The 23,377-nt window shown below is 38.2% G+C and overlaps 2 protein-coding genes across 2 annotated transcripts; both read left to right on the forward strand.

Annotated features, from left to right (window-relative positions):
- The first annotated feature begins 2,114 nt into the window (after nucleotides 1-2,114).
- Nucleotides 2,115-3,287, forward strand: LOC128707952 (DNA/RNA-binding protein KIN17). Its single transcript, XM_053802909.1, has one exon. The coding sequence runs from the start codon at nucleotides 2,115-2,117 to the stop codon at nucleotides 3,285-3,287; it is 1,173 nt and encodes a 390-aa protein (XP_053658884.1).
- Nucleotides 3,288-3,797: 510 nt separating this feature from the next.
- On the forward strand, nucleotides 3,798-6,362 carry LOC128708493 (uncharacterized). The gene is made up of 4 exons (XM_053803471.1): nucleotides 3,798-4,239; nucleotides 4,308-5,229; nucleotides 5,289-5,739; nucleotides 5,817-6,362. The coding sequence occupies exons 1-4, from the start codon at nucleotides 3,798-3,800 to the stop codon at nucleotides 6,360-6,362; spliced, it is 2,361 nt and encodes a 786-aa protein (XP_053659446.1).
- The last annotated feature ends 17,015 nt before the right edge of the window (nucleotides 6,363-23,377 follow it).

Here is a 23,377-nt window from a genome sequence, read left to right on the forward strand (position 1 = left end):
ACCAACAATGCACTACGGAAAATATCAGGATGCACTAAGTCTACCCCGATTAACTCATTACATGCAATAAATGCGGAGGTCCCATTAGACATCAGATGTAAATATATAGCATGCAAGGAAATGACAAAGGCATACACTTTTTGTCCCATCATCAGAAAACAGCTAATTAATTCAACAAGAACAAACAGAAACAAAAAACTAATCACCGCACAAGAACAACTATTTGAAGAAAACAAAAGACTGATTGAAAAAATAGATATAAGTACTTCTAACGACATAAGTCAACACATAAATATTAACACTAGTATTAATGACAAAATAGAGGAAAAGCCAAATAGAAATAAAACAGTGACAAAACAAATAGTACTTGAAAATATCAGGCAGCGGATGGAAAATAAGAATAGCATATTTACAGACGGAAGCAAAATTAAAGAGAAATGCCTGATAGGCATATACATACAAAAAGAAAACGTAAGATGGTATCACAGCATAAGAGCCAGTAACAATGTTTCCATAACAAGCATAGAATTAAAGGCCATAGAAATAGCTATGAGAATTGCAGAAGAACAACAAATTAGTAATCTCACTATATATACAGATAGCCTTACAAGTTGCAACATATTAGAAAAAGCAAAACACCAGGACCAAATTGAAGAACAAGTATACTACATATTAAAAACAGGAATAAAATTGAAGGCAGAAATATGGTGGATACCAGCACATGTAGGAATAGACGGAAATGAATGTGCAGACAGACTAGCAAAAGAAGGTACTATATCAGATATAATAATCGAAAACAAAATAAGACTTATCGATGCTTTTGAAGAATTTAAAACCAACATGGTAAAAGAAACAAAAGATTGGTACGAAGAAACATGTCAATATAAAGGTAAAAAATTCATGACATTTCAAAAAGAGTTTGAAATGACTCCATGGGAAAAAGGAATAAATATAAACCCTGAAGAAACAAAAGTAATAAATAGAATCATAACAGGTCACGACTGGTCTCCATTTTGGCTGGCCAAAATGAAATTAGCAGACACAGGGATATGCCTAGTTTGTAACACTCCTAACACAGGAATGCACATAATATTTGATTGCAAAAAATATGGAAAAAACAGGGACAATTTATCTTTTGACAAACTAAAAGAAAGATGGAAAGACAAGGATGGAAAAGAAATAAAGAAGATAATTAAGTTCATTAAAGAAAACAATATCGAAATATAAACCACGTTAATCGACCACTGCTTACATTGGGCGTGTATGGATTGAATCTAACGAATTTTGTCAGAAGACGTCCAAACAAATCCAAAGTAAGCAGCGTTTCGAACGAGGCAGAAACATATACATTTAAATATGCATACAAATACACAAAAAAAAATTGTTGTAGATCTAACAGAGAAAAAAAAAGCCAAAGAAAAAAGAGTCTAAGAGAAGATAAACCACGAAACACCAAGACCACATGACATAACCGTCAGGTCAAAATTAATAGAGTAGGTATGATTCTGAGTATGGGAGTAAGGAATCAGTCCTTATAAACATAGGAATATAAAACCCTACCACCAAAGAAGAAGAAGAAGAAGAAATATATCATAATCATCCTGAAATCAATGATGATATACAAGTTATTCGCTGAAAATTTTAGATTTTTTAATTTCTTGCCTTAATTTATCATAATTTTCATTAACAGCATTGTTCCTAATTATTAGAACATCGGGAGCGAAAATTGAAATAAACCTCTTAAAATTTGATGTTTTTCATTTTCATGTCCAACGTGATCCCATAGTGCAACAAATATGTCCAGGGTAGCTTCAAACCCTATAGGGGGGGACTACAAAAATCTTTTACCAAAATATGTGATTGAAGTGTTCGAATGTGTATCAAAGATGAATGATTCTCAAAAAAATGAGAAAACAAGTATTGGTTATTGAGGGAAGGTTTGTAGCCCACTGTGCGTTAGTTTAGATTGTTTTGCAAATGTCATGTCGTGCCTAACGCCATGTTATTAGATGCATTTCGTGTATGACAGCACGGGATCGTAAACAAACCACCAAACTATTTCGTGCTGCGAAAGTTGTAGTTTTCCGCGTGAAAAAGTAACACATTTGATCAAAATGGGCAAAGGAAAAGCAGAAGTTGGTACGCCTAAATATTTGGCAAATAAAATGAAGGCCAAGGGATTGCAAAAGCTTCGTTGGTATTGTCAAATGTGCGAAAAACAGTGTCGCGATGAAAACGGGTTCAAGTGCCACACCATGAGCGAATCGCATCAGCGCCAGATTCTGCTATTTGCGGACAATGCTGGCCGTTTTATCGACGGATTTTCTTCAGAGTTCTTGACAGGATACCTTCAAATATTGCGGCGTCAATTTGGTACAAAGCGCGTTGCTGCCAACAAGGTGTACCAAGAATACATTGCAGATCGTCACCATCTTCATATGAACGCTACGAAATGGCATTCGCTGTCCGACTTTGTGAAGTATCTGGGCCGAAATGGTCACTGTGTAGTGGATGAAACGGATAAAGGATGGTTTATCACTTACATTGACCGTGATCCAGAGACATTAGCTATGCAGGAAAAGGTGGCGAAAAAACAAAAAATGGACAAAGATGATGCGGAACGCTTGGCGGAGTTCATTGAAGAGCAGGTTCGTCGAGGGAAAAATGAGGATGAACCTAGCGGCTCAGGTTACTCGGAACTAAAACGAGAAAATGAGGAGGAAACTATAAAAATTGACTTAAAACTAACGGGAAAACTCTCTCAACATACTGCTTCGACAGTGGGAATCAAACGTCCTTTCGATTTGTTGGACGATTCGAAGAAGGAGAAAAAGGTAAAACCCTCTCTTAGCAGTGGAGAGACGAAAAAAATATCTGCGCTGGATGAGCTTATCAAAGAAGAGGAGCAGAAAAAGGAAAAAAACAACCGTAAGGACTATTGGTTGGCTGAGGGAATCGTAGTAAAACTGATAACCCGTTCCTTGGGTGAGAAATATTACAGAGAGAAAGGTGTTGTAGTAGAGGTGTTTGAAAAGTACCGTGCAAAAGTTAAACTGCTCGAAACGGGAGAAAAATTGAAGGTAGATCAAGCCCATTTGGAGACCGTTATACCTGCTGTTGGGAAACAAATTTTAGTTTTGAACGGAGGCTATCGTGGTTGTACAGCTTTGTTGAAAGCCATCAACACGGAACGATACAGCGTAACAATTGAAATAGCCTCTGGACCACTGAAAGGACGGTTAGTAAGCAACGTTGCTTATGAAGATATAAGTAAACTATTTGTTTGAAATCCAGGCAAACCTAGAAGGTGTTTATCATTAGATTTATTTAAAAATATACCACACTTGTCTTGTCGATTTGTACAAATAAAGCTGAGAAACAACGTTCTGAATGATTAGTCTATCTGAAATAATGATACAGTTCGTGAAAAATTGCATTCGATAAGTAAGTAAAAGCATACACAACCTTATGACATTTTTTTAACGGCATTTTTGTTTAGCTCATTCCGAGGCTTAAAATGTACATGTATCGCATGTAAATATCGCGTATCGTCATTTTATCTTAGCAACGTTCTATGTGTACTAAAGTCCACGCCAGAGAGTATTAATTAGGGAATTATGAATATTCACATAAAACAATTTTCCTACAGATCTGCTTTCTACCATGTTGACTTCCAACCGTCATTCCACGCTTAGACGCCCCTGAAATGTCAACATACAGTTGCAGCGCCAAAATAAACGTCAGTTGGTGTAAAATCGAAAACAATCGCAGTTGAACGAATAAACAAATTGTTAGTCATGGCAACCTCACCGCCGAGAAGAACTTTACGAAGTTCTAATCGATTATCCCTATCATTGACTCGTAAGAGAGGAAAAACGAAACAAGACTGTCCACAAACCGTGTCAAATGCGTCACAATCGAGGGAAACTCTGCCAAAATGTGTGGAAATCCCTGCTATATCTGTTACCGATCAAGAAGTATCACCAGTTACGGAGCAACAAACAAGTGGTTCGATTTCCGAACCGGTGGGCCCAGAGAACGCTGCTAGCTCCTGCAGAATATCTGTAAGGAAAGATATGTGTTCAGTGGAAACTATCATTATACTAAGTGACGATGAAATTAATGGCGAAACTCCATCGAAGAGATCGATTCAGGAGTACTTTACTCCATCGAAACATGCAAGCAATAGTTCGGAAACGTCGACGAACTGGACCACTGGAGGCAAACGCAGCAAAACTGGTATGGTGTCGTATGCAATGTTTCAATTGTTAATGTAATTAATACAAATGATAATGTTTTGCTTTTAGCTAACTCTTCGGTGAAAAATAATGGTTCACAAACGGGTCCTAGAAAAGAAATAGGTAAAGTACGTCGTAAGATTTGTCCAAGCACCAACATAAAGATGCTAACAAAGAAATACTTCGACGACTCGCAAAAACGAATAACAAACTTTTTCAACAAAGAGGAAGATCCGGAACGTGTTGGATATTGTCGAGTACTGAAAGAATCGGTTATGCCAGCGATCATCACAGGTGACATGGATGTGGAAAAAATGCTAAATGTAACAGTAGATGAAAGTATCGAGCGATTGAGCTTTTCACAACATGCTTCCCCCTTCACTATACCGGAAACAGCCTCCGAGATGAGCACATCCCAAATTATGGAACGTATCGAACGTGTGCAAAGTGCATGTTACGATCCTGTACGAGAAGATTGGAACATGGAACGGGTAGCATTTCCTGTTGGTGTACCAACATTGAACAACAACATTGAAGATGTGGAAGTCATGCATAAGACTGAACTTCCCATAATGAAGTACAAAACTATTGAACCCCGTAAGCGACCGAGTGGCATTTTCCAAACACCAAACAACAAAGTAACACCCGCACCAAAATCATCTCGTAGCAAGGGAATGAATAGTGGTAGGACAACATTTAGAAAAAAAATCATGTGTCCATCGTACAAAATCATTGCGGGGACCAATTTTGCTGTTGATGCGTTTCGATACGGTGATATTGAGGGCGTTACGCACTACTTCCTAACGCATTTTCATGCGGATCATTACATTGGGCTGAAGAAAACATTCTCGAAGCCTATAATAATGTCTTCAATAACGGCTCGGCTTGTAAAGACTTTTATAAATGTGAGCGAAGAATTTTACCGCGTGATAGACCTGCATCAGAGTATCACTATTGATGATGTCGAAATAATAGCACTGGATGCTAATCAGTAAGTAATCCAATGTAATCACCAAAATCGATCGATTAATTGTTTTCTACTTTTTTTAGTTGCCCTGGTGGAATAATGTTTTTGTTTCGCTTGCCAAATGGAAGCAATATGCTACACACGGGAGATTTTCGAGCATCTCCCGAAATGGAAGAGTATCCAGAGTTTTGGAATTTCCCGATCGATTGTATTTACCTAGACACTACGTACCTTTCGTCAAAGTACGCTTTCAAGTCACAGTGGGAAAGCGTTGCGGATGCCCGAGAAGCTGTAACAGCATTCCTGAAAAAACACATCGGTGAAAAGGTGCTAATCGTCTGTGGAAGCTATCTGATAGGCAAGGAGAAGGTTTGGCTCGAGTTAGCTATGGCCACTGGAATGAAAGTATGGACGGAACCAAATCGATGTAAAGCGCTAAAAGCGATAGCAGATCCACAATATCTGTCAGTGCTTGTGGCAGATCCACTCAAAGCAAATATACACGTGCTGGCCATGAAAAAACTTTCGTACGATGTAAGTATGATGATTTGATAACAATATTTTTTTGTAGCAGTATTTAATGGATTACATTCTTTTGGGAATTTCTTCAGGAATTGGGCGAATATATGAATCAGTTTCATGACCGATACGATTGTGTAATTGGAATACGGCCTAGTGGATGGGAGAAAAATAGCAAACCACAGTACCGAGGGCGGATCAACATCGTGGGAGTAGAATATTCGGAACATTCAAGTTTTGATGAGTTGAAACGCTTCGTCCAATTTATAAGACCGCGTGAAGTGATCAGCACGGTACCATATGGAAATTCCAATCAAAATCGTACTCCAACAGTGCCTGCCTCTTGGTACCAGGGAGATATTCGCCCACAAAGGAAAGCCTTGCAACTATCCATAACAAACTTTATAACACCTGTGAAAGAAGTTGATGTAATTATGCCAAATGTAAGATCTACCAGCTTACAGACCCGTTCTTTATCACTACGGCCCAAAACAGAAGAGAATAGTGTTAACGCTGCAGGAAGTGCGACCGACGTAGAGGTAATTGATGTTATAGATAGTGAAGATGGGGAAGATTTAAAAGCCTCTCAAAAATCGGAAAATGGAGAACTAAGCTACGACAGTGATTGGTTACCATAGCTCCTGCACTAGTAATAAATTGATGTTTAAGATACTGTAAAGGAACCAATGTGCGGAGTAACAAGGCCAAGAGATCTTATAACATGTGTTTTAAAATGTATATCATTTTTCTAGTATCTTATACGTTTTTGAAACGGTAGAATATGGGCGATTTATTTATCAATAACCCTCAAAGGTATGTATACAATATATGACATACCTACAAAAAAAGGATACCTTTCAAATTCTTGGCTGTGCTGCTTTTAACAAGTTATACATGAGACTGAATCTATTGAAATGTTAGTAATGAAATATGAAAACAATAGAAGGGGATTGTAAAATCATACACGTAACTTCTTTCTCGTTATTAGTTCTATAAAGTTTTTTTAACTGCTTGTAAATAATTCGGAATGTATTTACCGAAATCTGTACGGTCATATAGCTATAGTTATATACATACAGCTTTCTTCAAATAGGTCAAGTGTAGTTGATAATTTTATTGGATTATTAATTGTTGGGATGCTGATTAGTCGTTTCGATGCTATAGCAGCGTTTTTCATGAATTCTTCAAAGTTGAAAATTTTTACGGTGGATTGTCAAAAACATATCGCTAGGAAGATAATGTGGAAGATAACTGACTGTTGTCTACACATGCAGCGGATAATAAAATGCTTTTGATTGTTTAACCATGTTCTTCTACCCTACTACTATTTTCCCGACGAACAAAGTCAGTAGTAGCAATATGGTCTTCTTCTCTAGTAAAAAAAAGTAAATAGTGATTAGTAATTAGTGAATTTATAGTTTAAGCGTTTAAAAGAAATAAGCGTTTTAAAAATAAGTCTAAGAATCTATTCAATATTCTGGCAGAAAGAAAATCTTTTATGAACGTTTGGGCCGCCTGTGATTTTTCAGCTGTAAACTGCACAAAGTTTGATGAACTTTATAGTTAAGTAATCTTGCATGTTTGATTGACAATTCTTAGCTAAAATAAACTGAATCATGTGGAATAGAGTTTATATTAGTTACGTTTATTGTTTCCAATGCCGTGCAATCTAGAGCTCGAAAAAGGCAAATGATCAGGTCTATTATTTCTCTATCGTTCACTGGCTCACTCACTCACATTCTATGCGTTTGAATAACGAACCAAGTTGCTGATGCTGTTAGTTGATTGTTCCTTCCAGTGCAGCGGGCGTCATCATCACGGTTCATGCTCGTTATTATGAATCCTCATTATGATTATCTCAAATCCCTTGCGAGGGAGTGCAGCGCGGACATAGAAAGTGTTTCGTGAGTGTATACTGCCAGCGTTGATGAGATCCTTCGTCTTTGGGTTGACGTGCAAAACAACTTACTTTCCTACTACTTTTGCCCATCGACCAATTCAATGTTCATGTTGGTTGATTTGGTAGGGTTTTTTTTAGGTTTGAGGTACTTCGCTGAATACTTTCATTCTCTTACACGCACACACTGATATATTCTTACTAGTGGAAAGTGATGAAGATCGCCTGTGGGAAAAAGGATGAAGCTCTTGAACGTGCACAAACACACATTCGTGGATAATCTCGGTTTCAAGCGAGCCCCTTCTCCATTTTAGTTTTAGCTTGAAAGTGCAAATTTTTTGCTCCTTTATTTTCTCATAGAAACCTTCGTTCTCTTGTTGCCTCGCCGATTGGTTGTTTTCCATCAGATGCGTTGGGTGAGCGTCAATTTGGTCCGCATCTATCCGTCCATCACGATGATCGTCAGTCTCAACATTATGCTGGACTCGATTGTTGATGGAACGGGTATTCTTTTCTTGACGTCTGAATTCCTGTCGTATCGCATTAAATTACGTACGAGCGTAGCAAGCAATATGGAAGGGAGCAAGCAAATTTTCTTGATAGTGTCTGCCTTTGTCTACTGTCGGCGTTTTTGTTTTGTCGCAGCTAAAGTACGATATAAAATACCACCCAGCGTTTTGTATGTCTGCAGGTAAGTCATCATCTTCGTTAGCTGTTCCTACTGAAGCGTCGCTTTGTTTGTTTTCATTTAAATTTGTAAGCTGTGTGCTTCAATGGTCAACCCAATGGACAACATTGGTTTCTGTTGTATATAAATTATAATTTATAATTAATAATTTATATATAATTATAATAATTTATAAAATTCAGTTTGTTAAACTATTCGATTAGGTCGCAATGTGTAGAAATAAGTTCAGTATATTAATAAAGTTTGAGAGTGAACATTTCAGCAATATTTTTTATAGAATTTGATTTGTTTCGTAGGTTACATGTTTGCACATGCATATGTACTTTGTTTAAAGTCAAACTATGTTTTTAGGACTTTATAATAAATATAAGGCTAGGTTGTTTTTTATATAAACCTTGATTTGAGTTCTTTAATGAGAATTTAAGAAGTAATAGGTCGAAATCTTTTCATGCGAGGAAATTATGTCATGTGTTGTTTTAATCTCTTAAGAAAGACCGTATCGTATAATTTGTGTATTACAACATACAAGACTTAAAATAAATATGCATTATTATACACATTAATCTGCCAGTAAATTGTATAATATGAAGCAAATATTTGACATTTGAATATTTAATTACCTATTAATATAATTTAATATTACTGGAAATATTTTGATATGATAATACATCACTAAGGTATGACTCGTTCATGTTTAGCGTAGAATTAACTGTATGATTGCGCTTGGGAAAAAAGCAGCAATGCTTTCTTGCAAGATCCCCAATCCTGGCAGTCTCTCCTGAAATCGAGCAAAATTAAAGCCCACTCGCAGAAAGTAGCGAAAATTGAAGTGAACCGAACAACAACAACGAAAAAGATGCGAAGCGAGTTAATTGCAGTTGATAATAACAAGTCGACGGGTACATGGAGTCGCCCGGTGGCTGGTAGACGGTCAAGAAAGAATAGGTTCGATGGAAATTAGCACATTAAAGTATTCTGTTGTACAGCATAACCGGTAGTCGCGGTAATGGCTTTCTTCACCGGTTTGTGTAAAACGCTCGGTTTTTGCATCTTGTTTCGTCTAGGTACCGTAATTGTCTGTGTGTCCGTCAGCAGTTTGCACTTCATTTTTTGCGATCTTAGAATCGAAACCGATTTGCTAAGAGTTTTGGTTTTGGGAGAAGAAGATGGTGTGAATGAATTTTTTGTCTTTGCTTTGTCGGACTTTCAGTTTTGCCAGAACTGACCTTCGGCTAACAAAAGGATCTTTGTGGAGGAACAAAAAAATATCTCAAACGTGTTGAAGAAAGTGAGAAGTTCGTCGGACACCGCAATAAGTTCAGCTCGAACCAAAGCTAGCGACTGCGGACCGTTGCGTTGAAAATTTTACTCAATTTGAGGGTTTGAATAATAAATTAAATTATGCTTTCGATTTCTCTTGACCTAGCTCGGACTGGACTTCGTTGCAAAATGTTAGTCCCGAGACCGAATGACCACGGGGCGACTATATCAGTTTAAAAGGCGTCAACCATGTTCTAGTGGATTGTTATTTTCTTCTTTAAAATATCTAATCGGACTAATGCACCGAATGGCGAAGATCATTGAAAAAACATTTAGACACATAAATAAAGATACTTTACTATAAAACAAGAAAAAAATATACTTACATGTGTTTCCCGTAAAGAAGGGATTCGATTGATTTCATGAGTTACCGATGTATCGAGTCACATGATTTATTGGAATAATAGATGAACGACGACGTGTACTATAAATTGTTGACCCGGAGGTAAGTCTCCATTAGATTTGAGTGTTCGGATACTACCACAACTAATGTGTAAGACATAGATGGACAATCAGCATACATTAAGTATACCAGGACAATTAATTAAGGTCTTAAAAATCTTTAAAATGTAGAAATACTCAATCCTTATACCACTCTTATGACTTAAACGTAACCGTACCGTAGAGAATACATAACTTAAACAGATTGGAATTGTTTGGATCTATAAAAAAAATTCATACGTTAGACACTTAAATCTGCCAGTACCTATAACTAGCACCACTATTTATTATCTTTTTAATGGTTGAAAAAAAAAGCAAAGGAAAAACATTCTGCAACAGCAGCAGTTATTAGAAATGACAGCATTTATTTTTGGTGTATCCCATATACATTAAATATGATGACTATTATCATCATTTACTCGCCAAACACCTTGGTCAAACTACTTCCTCTAATGTTCACTTAAAAAACGATGATACGACGTGTTATTAAAGATTCATACACTACGGCCACCAGGTGTAGAACATTTCCCTGGCGCTGCTGGTTGTTTATTTTTTTTGTGTAGTTGTTGCCACGGCTGTGAAATGTTCATTATGGTCCAGAGATTGCGTTCTGGCAGGACGAAATATAATGCCGAACAACAGCCGAGTATTGGTGTAGGATACGGCAGGAAGCCTGACCATGATGATGTGCCGCTGTATGCTTGTATAATTAGAATGATCTCATCATCAGCTGCCGGGGGTTGGAATAGGAAAATCTCAATTCATTACATTTTCATGATCTACCATCACGCACATCGTTGACGTGATGGTAGTATGGTCATGACCGTGCAAAATTAGAAGAAAAAAATACCATGAAAAAATACCTTTCCGCATTCGGATTTGATGCACAGGCTGTTTTGGAAGAAATGTGAAAGCAGTACGGGAGAAAGTGTTCCTGTACTTACAAGATTTCAGTAATCCGCGGCATCAATTTTTATGTGGTAATGGCAGTTTTTTAGGTAAAATATTTCTTCAACGCCACTGTTCGTTGTTCGTAATAAGCCATCTCCCGTTGGGAACGATCTTTAGTACACATCTAAGGCTGAGACGTTCGGTTGCAAACACACAGCCGGGACATGTCCCCAGAATGACGAAGAGGCAAAATAAAAGTCAATTTTAATAACAATACTTTCAGCCTACCGAAAATGTGCCTACAACTGTTCGCCTTGGCCACCGTTCTGATGCGTACCAGTGTAGGATGAAAAGTTGTGTGCGCGTAAAACGTAGGAAAGAAAACAGACCGTGTTTATGTAGTTAGTGGCATTGTACGGCGCCGCTCGGCAAAAACCACTCTCTCGAGATGTGTAAAATCTTAAATACTCAGTTTCGTTTCCCTGTACGCACATCTTGAATGTGTAGGGAAAACAAGTCCATTCCAGCCGGACCAAGAATGTTGCCACGATTACGACATTACAGCCGGACGTTTAATTTTTGTTAGCGAATGTTAGCTAGGGTGCCATTCCTTGTCCCATTTCGCTCGAGGAGATACGGAAAAGCGTGGTTTGACGTAATGAGAACATTTGGATGGCGTGTGATGGGACGCGGCTGCTGTTTTATTGAGTTACACTCCGAGGACCAAATCAGTGGGTGTGTTGGATGTGTGTCAGCCTGATTTTGAGTACAATCTAATTTATTTTTCCTGACGATTTGGGTTTTATGAATGTTTTCTGTAAAGTTCGCTTTGGCAGGGAAAAGAATCAATTGATCGAGTTAAGGAATATCTTCATCTCAATGGTACATATTACAAGATGTTTGAAGATGAAATCAATGTTCAAAGTTTCTAAAAGGTGCAGTATAGACATTGAAAAAGGTGGAAAAATCAGAGTTGTTTGAAAATCACCCAAATATTTCATTAAAACAGCATGTTATTCAATCAATAACATCAGAGAAGTAAATCAAAATAATAATGAAAAATTATAAAAAATTATGGCTGGTGTATTGTTAGCGCAAATGTTTAGCACAAAATAATCATAGATAACTATGTTAGTTTACGATACTGAAGGGCAAGGATCTCCAATACAAACGTCCAAAAATAACAAAACTCTTATTGTGTGTTCTACTAGAGAGATACTTGTCACGAACACGGCGACAAGGCCATTGAAGTGTCCACGATCAAAGCTGGATTTATGGAATTTATATAGTTCCGATACTTATGTAGCTCCGGGAACATTGTCCAAAACTGACGAAACCTTATAAAAAGACGTGCGGGAGGAAGATACTCCGAAGGATTAGTCGCGTATGTATGGAAGGACAATGGAGGAGGCGCTTACATTCGCCTTTCGTCCCGGTAAGCTGATCATGTCATAAGAATGACAGCGAGAGACCCAGCACATAAAGTCTTTTTAGGTTCATAATTGCCCACAGGTTATGTTCATCCAAATCCTTATTTTTTTCCCAGTATTCGTTTAATATAACCATACGCTAGCCTTGTATTAGTATTTCTTTTTACATATATAATGACCTCTGAAGTAACATTATTTTTTCTGGGAAACATTTTCGATTATTGTTATTGAACGTGATTATCGTGGTTTAGGCAGAGTGAACAGTGAGTATCCATTGAATCTAATGAAATTTAAAAACGTATAAAGAATAGGAAATCATTTTCCAATTAATCGACTGATTTGCAGTCACGAAATCGGACTTGATTTGAACCCAGTTGAAATGGAGCAAGTTCCTATTCAAATAAGTACTTTCTTTCACATGTAATCGATTCATCCACTATTACGTTTTGGTATCCTTTGCTGGAGCAAGGCTTTTTTTAATTTTACGCGATAAAGTATGCTGGATAGCGAAAGAAACAGGAAATCTAATAAAGCTGAAAAAATGACTTTTTTAGTGCATAGCAGGACGGTAAATCGGACTGATTTCTGTAAAGGCAAAGTTCGTGCTCCCAATCAACCCATCCCAGCTATCTCGACCACTCCATCGCCTAGGTCACGGAGCAATTCAGAAATGCTGGGAGCTGGGGCTAAAATCCTCGTCATACAACGTGTGGAAGGCGATGTGAATTCCCGGGAAATGAAACGGGGAAGGATCGCACTATCTCTGAAACTCACCATTTCCTCTTCATCCGGACAGTGAAGGCACGTGCACGTGCGTTTTACTGACATCGACGGCAGAGAGCAAAATTTGTATCGCGTCCGAGTGCGTCTCGCACGAAACCTATTTATATTGTCCTTCTATACAAAAGTAATCCCTTCTACTTAAGAAACGGCTGATTAAATGCCGTAACATATTGAAAATGGATTTCGTTTCGGGATGAGAAAGTAGGTCAAACAGTTTTTGTGTACGATTGTTTCAAGGGTAATATATTTCCACACATATTTGAATGGCAATCCAGGTGGTGGTGAGATGCTCGACGTAAGCGAAAATATCAAGTTGAATTTGGCTATTATTGATTGTACTAGTGATGATGCGATTGTCTGATTGGTACTGAAAATGCTAATATACTGGGACGCCGGTTATCCGTGCTCTACGGTACTTTACCATGGCTGGAGAAATGGATGACAGGATGATAGGAACTTCTCCTATTTCTGATAAACAATAGTGTACAACAACATGTACAATGGGGGAGAGTTCCGTGCAGTGATTTCCTGACCAGATTTCGAAGCAGCAGGGATGATCAACGGAAAAAACACACAAGTAATGGGACTAGCTAGACTGCTATGGAGGATTTCATTCATTTGTATATAGAGTAAGTTTCGTTAAAACTTTCGTTAAAAATGGGAAGTAGCAAACATGTAAACTAATGAATTGTATCGATTTTGAAGGCATCTGATCCTATTTGCACAAATTTTAAACACTCACAGAGCTGTTTGATAAAAAAAGGACTGCGTAAATCGGATTTCCTTTATTTCAGGGTTTATTTGAACACACATTTTTCCAATATCTGAAATTATTGTTTATTTTTGCTGATGAACACTTTTTACCGATGTGAAATCCTAAAATGAATATGTGAATATCTTTAGTGAATGGTTTTTTGTTACATTTGTTGTTATTACTAATATTTTTTTGCTACTCGCTATTCGTAACACAATTTTAAACCCATTGTGAGGTTCAGAGCACGATGAATTGACGTTTTACTATTGGTGAGTGGTGGTGATTGATTGAAGGATAGGATCGAGTGATGGATAGAGTATTTTATTGTGAAAAGGACCTTTCCTACATTCGTAACTGTACCACCATTATGATGAATATGTGAGATTTATTAGGAAGAAATGAAAGTCTATGTTTGTCGTTTTCAAGGGTTAGTGTGGGTAATAACAGTTAAGGGTTAGTTTCGATAATAATGGTTCTAAAGCCCAAGTGGTAAACAATTTCAAAATAGTAATAATAGAAAGTAACAATTAATACGCAACTTAATAAGCGCTTAAAAAGCACCAGATTCTGATACAGAGAATATGCTAGAATTGGCTAGAATATGTTATTGTAGTTATTCAAACAGCCATGAATTTATCCCAATAATTGAACGTACAGTTGATAAAAATCTGCCGTACAGAAAAAAATCCCGGCTCTTTACCAAACAAGTGCGCCGCTAGTGGACGAGATTATTTCTATCGACTTCCTTTTAATTTTGATCTACTTCGATCGACCATTGTATCATGTAAGCTCGGCAAAGAAGGAATAAATTTGAATTCTGTAGAAATCAAATTTGAGGTTGTGACAGAAGAAATAAGTTGGTCTGAACTTTTATTTTGTCAAAAACGTTCGAACCGCTCTGTTGGTGCATCATAGGTTTGCAAACACAGGTGACAGTATGGAGCTGGGAACAATTGCAGACGTTTTTGCGGATTTTTCTTGCTACTAGTTTTGTGTATGTTTCTTGCCTGCTTTTTTATTCATCATCCGCTAGAAGCTAGGATGAGTGATTGCGGCATTGGTTTTGACCTCCGTTCTTACAGCAATGCCCGGCATTTTCCACTCGACGGATTTTCCAGCTCCGACGTGCGGGAAGGTTCGTGCCGCGGACTTGTGGTACAATTTATAATGAAGAGCGAAAGAATATTAAAAAGTAGAAATATAAGTACATACTCTCGAACTTCAACTCAGCGCCCGGCACTCTGCTTTGCATTCGATTGCTGACATTCTTGGTAGGTTCGGTCTCGTTGCCTTCAGCATCGATGGGACGGAATGGTAACAGCGCAGCACTGAACGGTTTCGGCTTCTGGTACAGTCAGTTACATGACGTGTACTGGAAGCAAACTCCGGAATTTACGAATTGTGTGGCTTAATGTTGAATAAAATATTACAATTTCAACTTTTTTAGTCATCTGAGCCATTCGTCGACTTTTCCTCCTTACTTTTCTCACTTCGGTACCATTTTCCGTTTACTTCTTCCCGCACTCACACGCCTGTGCGGTTTCTCAGTGTCGTAGCTGGGCGCTGTGGATGGGAAAATACATTGATGTGGTGCATGTAACGAGTCCGTGCTATGCGACAAGCAAAGATTTAATTTTATTCGGTTGATAATTTGTTTTGTTTCAATGCTTCTGGAGTTGAAGCCAAAAGCGTGTATAAAATTGCAGATTTATTTTCCTTAAATTCTCTTCTTGAAACAACATAATGCGCTATAGCTCCATGTGATGGTTTCAGTAGTGTTAGATATTTGCGATATGATTTTAATTGATCATCATAATAAGCATATTTCGCTAAAACACCGGACGGTTTGTGTTTTTGTTACTGTTTGTGATAACATGCATATGCTATCAAGAGATGCGTTTACTTCAATAGTTTTTTTTTTTCATTCAATATTATTTTTAATGTAACTATACTTAAAATAGTTCAGCTGAGTAGAGCTATAATATTAATTTTAGAGGTTTCCGAGATCAGAGATAGATCCGGTGCATCGTCGTTTCGTCTTCATGTAATTTAGTAACACGTTTGGCTGCCCATTACATTGTATATGTTCGAATGATTTTGTTTGTGAGCCCAGCTTAAATATTGAATTGATTAATGCGTTGTTAGCCCCAAAGTTTGATGAACGCAGCGAGTAGAAGTTGTGTAGATATTTATAAAAAATACTTCCTGCGCTGTGAAATATTGATTGACAGGCTTCTGCGTCCATTCGTACAGGGCCGTGCTTAATTTTTCAACCACCACCTACAGGAGCCAAGAAAAGGAGTGGCACCTGCCAAGCATAAAGGTTAGCCGGCATAAAACGCGAAGGCGGTATGCAGGCAATAGATGAACGTGTACTGCTGATGAGGCTTCTGTTGACAGGAAGGAAGTTGTCGTGTCTTCTACGTTGATGTTAATTTCTCCCATCCTACGTTCGATACGTACCGCGTTTTGTACGAGCGCTCCGCCTGAAGGAAACGGTACAGTTTTATGGGCAAGGTGTGAATACGATCGACTCGAAGGACTAGGAATCGTCCTAGAAAATGATAAAGTTTCCGAAGATAATGAGTATGAAAGCATTGCCGGTACAACTACATCTATGAATCGTATCTAGGTTATCGTGTCCGTCATTTGACGGCGATTTAATCGTTATATCGATTGTTTTGTTAAATTATGTGACGGTTCTAAACAAATGAAACGAAGTCTATCGTGTGTAGGTGTGTTTGAAATTATTATTTCATATCGTTTAGATTTCACTTAGATTCGCATATCGTTCCAGTTATACTGAATGCGTGTTGAATTTGCAGGTAGATACAGCGCGTAGTAGCATTTGTCGTGTGATGGATGTTTGATTGCGAGTCATTCTTTCTACTTGCGTTATACTTTCGTGTAACACGTTTTGTTTTGTTTCGTTTTGTTTGTTCATAATACGGTAATTAAAGGGGCGGCCCGGTGGCATGAGGGTAGCGGCGCCGGTCTTCACACGAACGGACCGGACCAAAATCCCATCCGGGCCAATCCCCCGTAGCAAGGACTGACTATCCGGCTACGTGGTAAAATAAGTCGATACGGCCAGGCCGTTCTAACGAAAAATAAACGGTTTTTAAAGATTTTAAACGAATTCTTATGATTTATTCAATAACAATACGCGAGCTATTTGAATGAGCCACATTGGCATTTTCCTAACTATTACAGTGTAATATAAAAGTGTTGGTTTTCCAAAGCTATTCCAAAAAGTGATAGAATTCAAAATAGATTGTATTGCAGAGGTAGAAAATATTGGTATATTTTAATGGAATTTTCAATCCTTTAAGATAATAGTAACAAATTATCACACTGAAATGTTTTGGTGTGTCAGATGCTTTTAAATTATCAAAAACCTAGTACTAAAAGAGCGCAAGTTGCAGCTCTAAGAAGGAAAAAAACTTGAACGGCGGCTAGCAGGTGTACTAGCAACACCATATCTAGGGCTGACGGTACAGGCACTTTAATTAAAAAATGTCTTATCGCCATCGTCACATCGTTGCCTACCAAATTTTGAGGTTAATAGAATTGGCACAGTGGAAGAAAACTGGGGGCAGTCAAAAAACCCAAAGCAAAAAGTGCCATGTAGAATGATATCATATGATCGCTAGTGAAGCGTGAATCTTCACCGTCACCGTGTTGGTTAGACTTGCTTCCTTCTTTTACTTTGACCTGCATGTTTAACATTGTTGCTACTACCAAGGGGAGCCGTTGGACTTTCAAACAGGTAGCATCGCACCAGAACGGCTACATGTGTACTTAAGATATTTTATTATAGATAAGAGAACGTTTCAAGAGAAAAAGAAAAAAAGAAAGAGAAAGCTTCATCTCAACACTAGCTGTTTATTTTCTTCTTTCGCGACGCGGTCGACATCTAAGAATTAGTTGGTTAAAATGATGTTTGGTAAGACGAAAAGAAGGAAAAAGATCAAAACCCTGAATCGATTCCTGTTGATGCATCATAACATATACCATAGAATATTGTATTATTATTGCATAACCAATTACTAAAAGATAAGTGAATAACCTTCAAATATTTGTTATACCATTTCATGTATTATTTCCGCGTTGTATATTAATCATATATAATATATACATTTATTTATCGTGCTAGAATATGGTTCCTCGTAGCAATTCAGTTTTCAGACCTGTTAGGCGTGCACGTGATTTTATTGGCATCAGTTCACTGCCCGGGCGGCTGTTTTGCTGCAAGGAGCACGGTTTTCAAGTGATTCTGGTTTATTGGTACGCGGACACTAAATAGATATCAGCAACGTGGCCCCGCAGTGACAGTGACACAATGAAGGCGCGTGGGTATTAGACGATAAGATTATGCCGCGTCTTGCAGAAGGAAAACTGCGAACCACGGACTAAACAGAGCATGTACGTATTAAAAGGACGGAGCATTATGGGGCACTATCGTTATGGTGCATGTAGTCTGCACGTTCGTTAATGGGTTCGAGTAAAACGGAGTGATTTGATCCAAATACTCATGCAATTCTTTTAACAAAATGCCCCAATGTCAAATGACACTACTCCCTCCAACTGCTTAGTAGTAGACACGACTACCCACGGAGAAAGCAATTGAAGGGAGAAAAGTAAAAAAAAAATGGAGGAAAATAAAATTTGTGCACATTTTTATTTCGCATTTGCCATTTTGCCCCGACGAGGGCCGATATTGTGATACTGACGAATGTGAGGGCCAAACCCTTCGGCTTTGACGATTGGATGACGATGGCACCGAGATGGGGTGGCAGCAAAACGATAAAAAGAATGTGGTGTGTGGCACAGTGTGAGCGTTTGGGGTGAAATATCACACAGAATATTGGTGGGTGGGATCGGTTTTTATGTACCTTCTCCTCGTGGGTGCTACTCTGTGGCACGTACGTTTTGCTGGAATCGTGCATGTGTAAGTAAAATGGATCGCGACTCAGGACAGTTTGCTGAATGGAAAGGAACTGCCGGGCCCCAGCCTTTGAAAGGCCAGAGATAAAGGAGAAAGAAATAAAAGAGTGCACGGATACAGCCGGAAATGTGAGGTGAAGAAAAAAAGGAAAAACAAGTTCCTCAAGGAGTTGACACAGAGAGTAAGCAAGAACGGTGTATCGCACATGGTTCACAGGATACATGGCTTCACAATCAGGAGACGATTGTGGGAGAGCAAAACTTTATGTGTGAGCCGGTTATGGTTTGTTGAGCTTTTTCGAGGTTTTTTTTTTCTGAGTGTGTGTGTACAGTGTTATGGTGGAACGCACAGCGCCCATTCCTTGGCATGGTGTATTTGCGCAGTTTTTGGTGCGACTCCTTTTATATGTTACGACTTGGATGGAAACTTGGAAGGAAGAATATAGTAATGTGACACTTGACAGTGAGGAAATGGGTAAACCGAACGTGGCATGTAACGTTTGAGAAGAGCTGAAGTTGCTTGTTGGTACGGTGGCGTGAGTGAGTGAAGCAGCTAGTATAGTATTTCATGCATACCGATTCGTGGTTTCTCTATGTGAAATAGCATAACAGAAAATAATACCACAGTTTTTTTTCCGATTCAATGCGCGAATGTCACCAGCATGCCTGACATGCGAGCATATTGCAAAAAAGAGGGTGTTCCATCATTTGTTCGCTTCGAATGATGGCCGTCATTTTGTATTTCGCTACGATCGTTTTTTGTTGCCGTTTGTTGCAAAAGTTTTTGTTTGAGGAAGGATTCGTTGCTGAAATGGGTTTGCGGTAGAAAAGAATTTATGCGCATTTATTGAAATTTTAGTAGAGAAATGTTTTCATTTAGTTATGAGTATCGTTATTTTTGGAATGTATTTCAATAGCAGAATGTTGAACGTTATAGATTTCAAATGTTGTAGCATTCAAGTAAATTCAAACCCTTTTTTTCATTTTTTAGTTTTTAGTATCCATCCCACGTTAGTATACGTAACATTACAACGATTACGAAAGTTACGATAAGTAGAATAATATTACAGAAAAAAGTTGGATACCAATTCAACAAACATGATCCGTATGAATGTTTAGCATCGTTAGATAACTCGTCCGATGATATCTACTTTTTCCGATTGGCGATTTATGCCGCAAGATGACAGAAGAGACGTTCAAGCTCGTTCGCCAATGGAGACACCTGGTGGGTATCTAAAATTTAACAACTTGGAAAAGGTATTACGTTTTATTGACTTTTCATCTAGACAACTTTCTGTCCGTAGCGAATCAAACGTTTGGACATTGCGTGGCCCGCAGCGTTAAAATTCGCCTAGAAACGTTCGAAAGCAAACAACCGCAACAATAAAGTTCACCTAATCACACGCCTAGCAGCAGAGATACAGCAATGAAAAAAGTACAATTGATATACGCTTATAACGCACAGTAAATATTATTGCATTCCGCCAAGGTTTGGAACAATGTTGAGCATCCACCACACTGTGTGATGCCGTTGCTTAATCAAGAGCCGTCATCAGCATTATCAGCGGGACGTGAGATTGGAGTGACCGTTATCTAACTCTAATTATCCGTACTGAGATGTTTTAGTCTAATGACTTAACTTTGGTTGACTTTGGTTTTGAGTTTTACGTCGTTTTTTGGTTGCTGTAATAAAAATGAGCTTTAAGGACGAGGACGAAGAAGATACGATCATGTTGGATGAAGTTCTTTTGCCATTTTTCGGTGTGCCTGGGGCAATTTTGTCGTGGTGTATCCGTATGTTTGTGCCAAGAGCATAAATAAAACATTAGCATATAAGAAGTGTCGAATGTATAGAAAGGATTTTTTCCATGCAGCTTTTTGATGGGATGAATGCAGTACCGATAAACATATTTGATAATCAAATATAGGTTTGTGCTTTGGTTTAAAGGGTATTGTTTCGAAAGTGATCAATTCGTAATGCTTTGATGTAAAAAAAAGAATAGGTCATAATTTATTTCCAAATTTTGGACTTACATTTAGAATTTAGTAAGCGAAATAAATAGCGGAGAATAAATTTTCTATGGTTCAATACTACATTTTCTTATGATTATAAAACAGAAAAAAATCTGAATTTGGTTAAACATAGTGATGCGGTATTACGTCAGCCAAGATAGCGAAACAAACCCACAACATTTTTAAATCCTGCACAACAATCCACCGATCCTGTGTGATGTTGCTCTGGCCCTTCTGATTGAATTTTATTCGTATCTGAAGCCTTTCCGTGGCCTCGTGCTGCGATATTTCCTAGAAGTATTTGGTGTATTGGTTGCTTTCGAATGAATCCCGCAGCGTCATAGCCTCCCAATGTGGGCACCGCGGGAATGTTCAGTTCTGTAGATGCTGTAGGATCATCAGCACTACCACAGCGATAAGGCGCCGAAGGCCACATGTTGGCAGCGTATGCGCACACTCGTATACACAACATCAAGCTCGCGTTTCTGACGTTTCGCGAATATACATGCTTTGATGGGTGATGGGTGAGAAAAATATACGCATATCCAAGTAACCCTAACAAGAAGGAGCGAAAGAATCGGGACGAGTGGGATAGAATGCACACATTTCACTAACGTTTCTTAGTGCGAAGGATTTGGCCAAGTGAAGTGAAGTAAGCTGAAGTGAGAGCGAGCAATATGGATGGAAGCGAGCCAAAAAAGCTCAACTCTTCTCAGGCTCCGCTCAACCCTAGACGAACAAACGAAAACTGGTAGAGCACATGGCTCTCCGCGGTACATACCCGTGTCTTGTAGCTCAACTCGTATAGTATTTTGGTGTTATATAATCGACTGAGTTTCTACACTCCTTACCAGTGGCGTCCTTTTTGTCCTTGATTCATTAGAGCAACGTGAAGGCTTACGTATCATTTGTATGGGAGCCCAACAGCGGTAAGCTGGCGAACCGGGACTGAGTGGAAACCTTTCTTTGCGTTTGTTTTCCAAGATCCGGAAAGAGTGGCGAGGAAATCAGTTTTCTGAGCTCCTATCTGCGTGGGGAGAAAGCAACATACTCCCGTTCACTGGATATGCTTATTGCCCAGAGCTTTACCTCTTCCACTATCGTCCTAGCTCTATGGAGCTTGTCAAGTCCATCATAACCGAAGAAGTATTCCCAGAACGTTAGCTGGATAGTAGTAGCGTTGTACAACGCCTTGAATCGTACATTCCGTCAAAGTTTTCTACGACTGTGATGAAGACACATCCTTCAGTGGTGTGTATATTTTTGAAATATAATGTTTTTATGTTTTATGTATAGTATTTAAACCCGCTTAACGTATGTTTGTATGTGCGAAGAGCTCAGTAAAACCACGCCTTTTTCGGATTGGAAAACTCACTGGGAACGTGAACAGAAAACTTGTATCGAACATTTTTATTCGCCTTACTCCTGCTGAAAGTTTCGCGGAGAAGATATGTATAACTGGATATGAACATTGCGGAATAAAACAGGGATTTGCAAAATTTCGTGCTATTTGTTATTATTGTTTTGTTTCGTGTTTGTACGCAACATCATATCGCTAGGAAGGGGAGCATAGCTCAGCGAATGTTAAATTAGATATGACAGCGGATTTTGTTTATCAGAGTCGAATGTATGAATATTGTCCCAGTTTTAGCAGATGATGTTCTAGTAGTGGTTTGGGGTTTAAGCTGGCAAAAAAATTAATGAGCTTAGTTTTTGAGCAGTAGAACAATATTATTGTGATAATTACATTACAATTCAAAAATAATGTACATAGGACGTAGCCGTAGATAGTAAAATGGCAGTGGGAACGATTAATCACGCAATAGGAATGAAACCTAATTATATCCGGACCGTTGTTCTTTATTTTTACCGCGATATTACCTCAGATTATACATTCTTTGATTTATTTCACGGTCCGGTGTGGTCCGTATGGGTTTTGGTATCGATCCTCTTTTGTGAAAGAGTATCAACGGAGCCATTATATCACCGGAATTGATTTAACAAAGCAGAATATAACCAAGTCACATACAAAAGAAAACGCCTAAATAAATGTTCTAATTTATCTGGTGAAATTTGATTATTAATCAACGTTATATAATTGCAAAAACAAAAAAAAAATAATGTAGATATTCGTACACGGCTGCCAAGATCAAAGCGTCCAGTCCATTTTGATTTGAGATCCTGGAATGGCTTCCTGGTAGCTACCCACGAATGTAAAAGTATTGACTAGCAGGTTGTGTGATGCAACCAAAGGTAATTTAATTGAGAAGCAGTCCAAATGAGAAATGTTAGTGTTAAGTATTTAATTTGTAATTTTAGAAACAATTATTCTATTTAAAACTAATTAGCAACTTGCATGGTAACTGTTGTAGTGCTGGCAAAATCTCACATAAGAGGAAAATTTAGTTTTCCTCATGCTGGCCGCAGAGTCATTCTTTCTTAGCTGGTTGACTTTTTTTCTGCTATGAAGAAAATAAGTACTGGTTTAA

The sequence above is a fragment of the Anopheles marshallii genome, chromosome 2, assembly GCF_943734725.1.
Source record: "Anopheles marshallii chromosome 2, idAnoMarsDA_429_01, whole genome shotgun sequence".
NCBI lineage: Eukaryota > Metazoa > Arthropoda > Insecta > Diptera > Culicidae > Anopheles > Anopheles marshallii.

Bases quoted from the DNA above. Each gene is read 5' to 3' on its own strand.
- LOC128708493 (XM_053803471.1), top strand. From the start codon at position 3,798: ATGGCAACCTCACCGCCGAGAAGAACTTTACGAAGTTCTAATCGATTA. The intron at 5,230-5,288 runs GTAAGTAATCCA...TACTTTTTTTAG, and splicing joins ATAGCACTGGATGCTAATCA to TTGCCCTGGTGGAATAATGT. The intron at 5,740-5,816 runs GTAAGTATGATG...GAATTTCTTCAG, and splicing joins TGAAAAAACTTTCGTACGAT to GAATTGGGCGAATATATGAA.
- LOC128707952 (XM_053802909.1), top strand. From the start codon at position 2,115: ATGGGCAAAGGAAAAGCAGAAGTTGGTACGCCTAAATATTTGGCAAAT.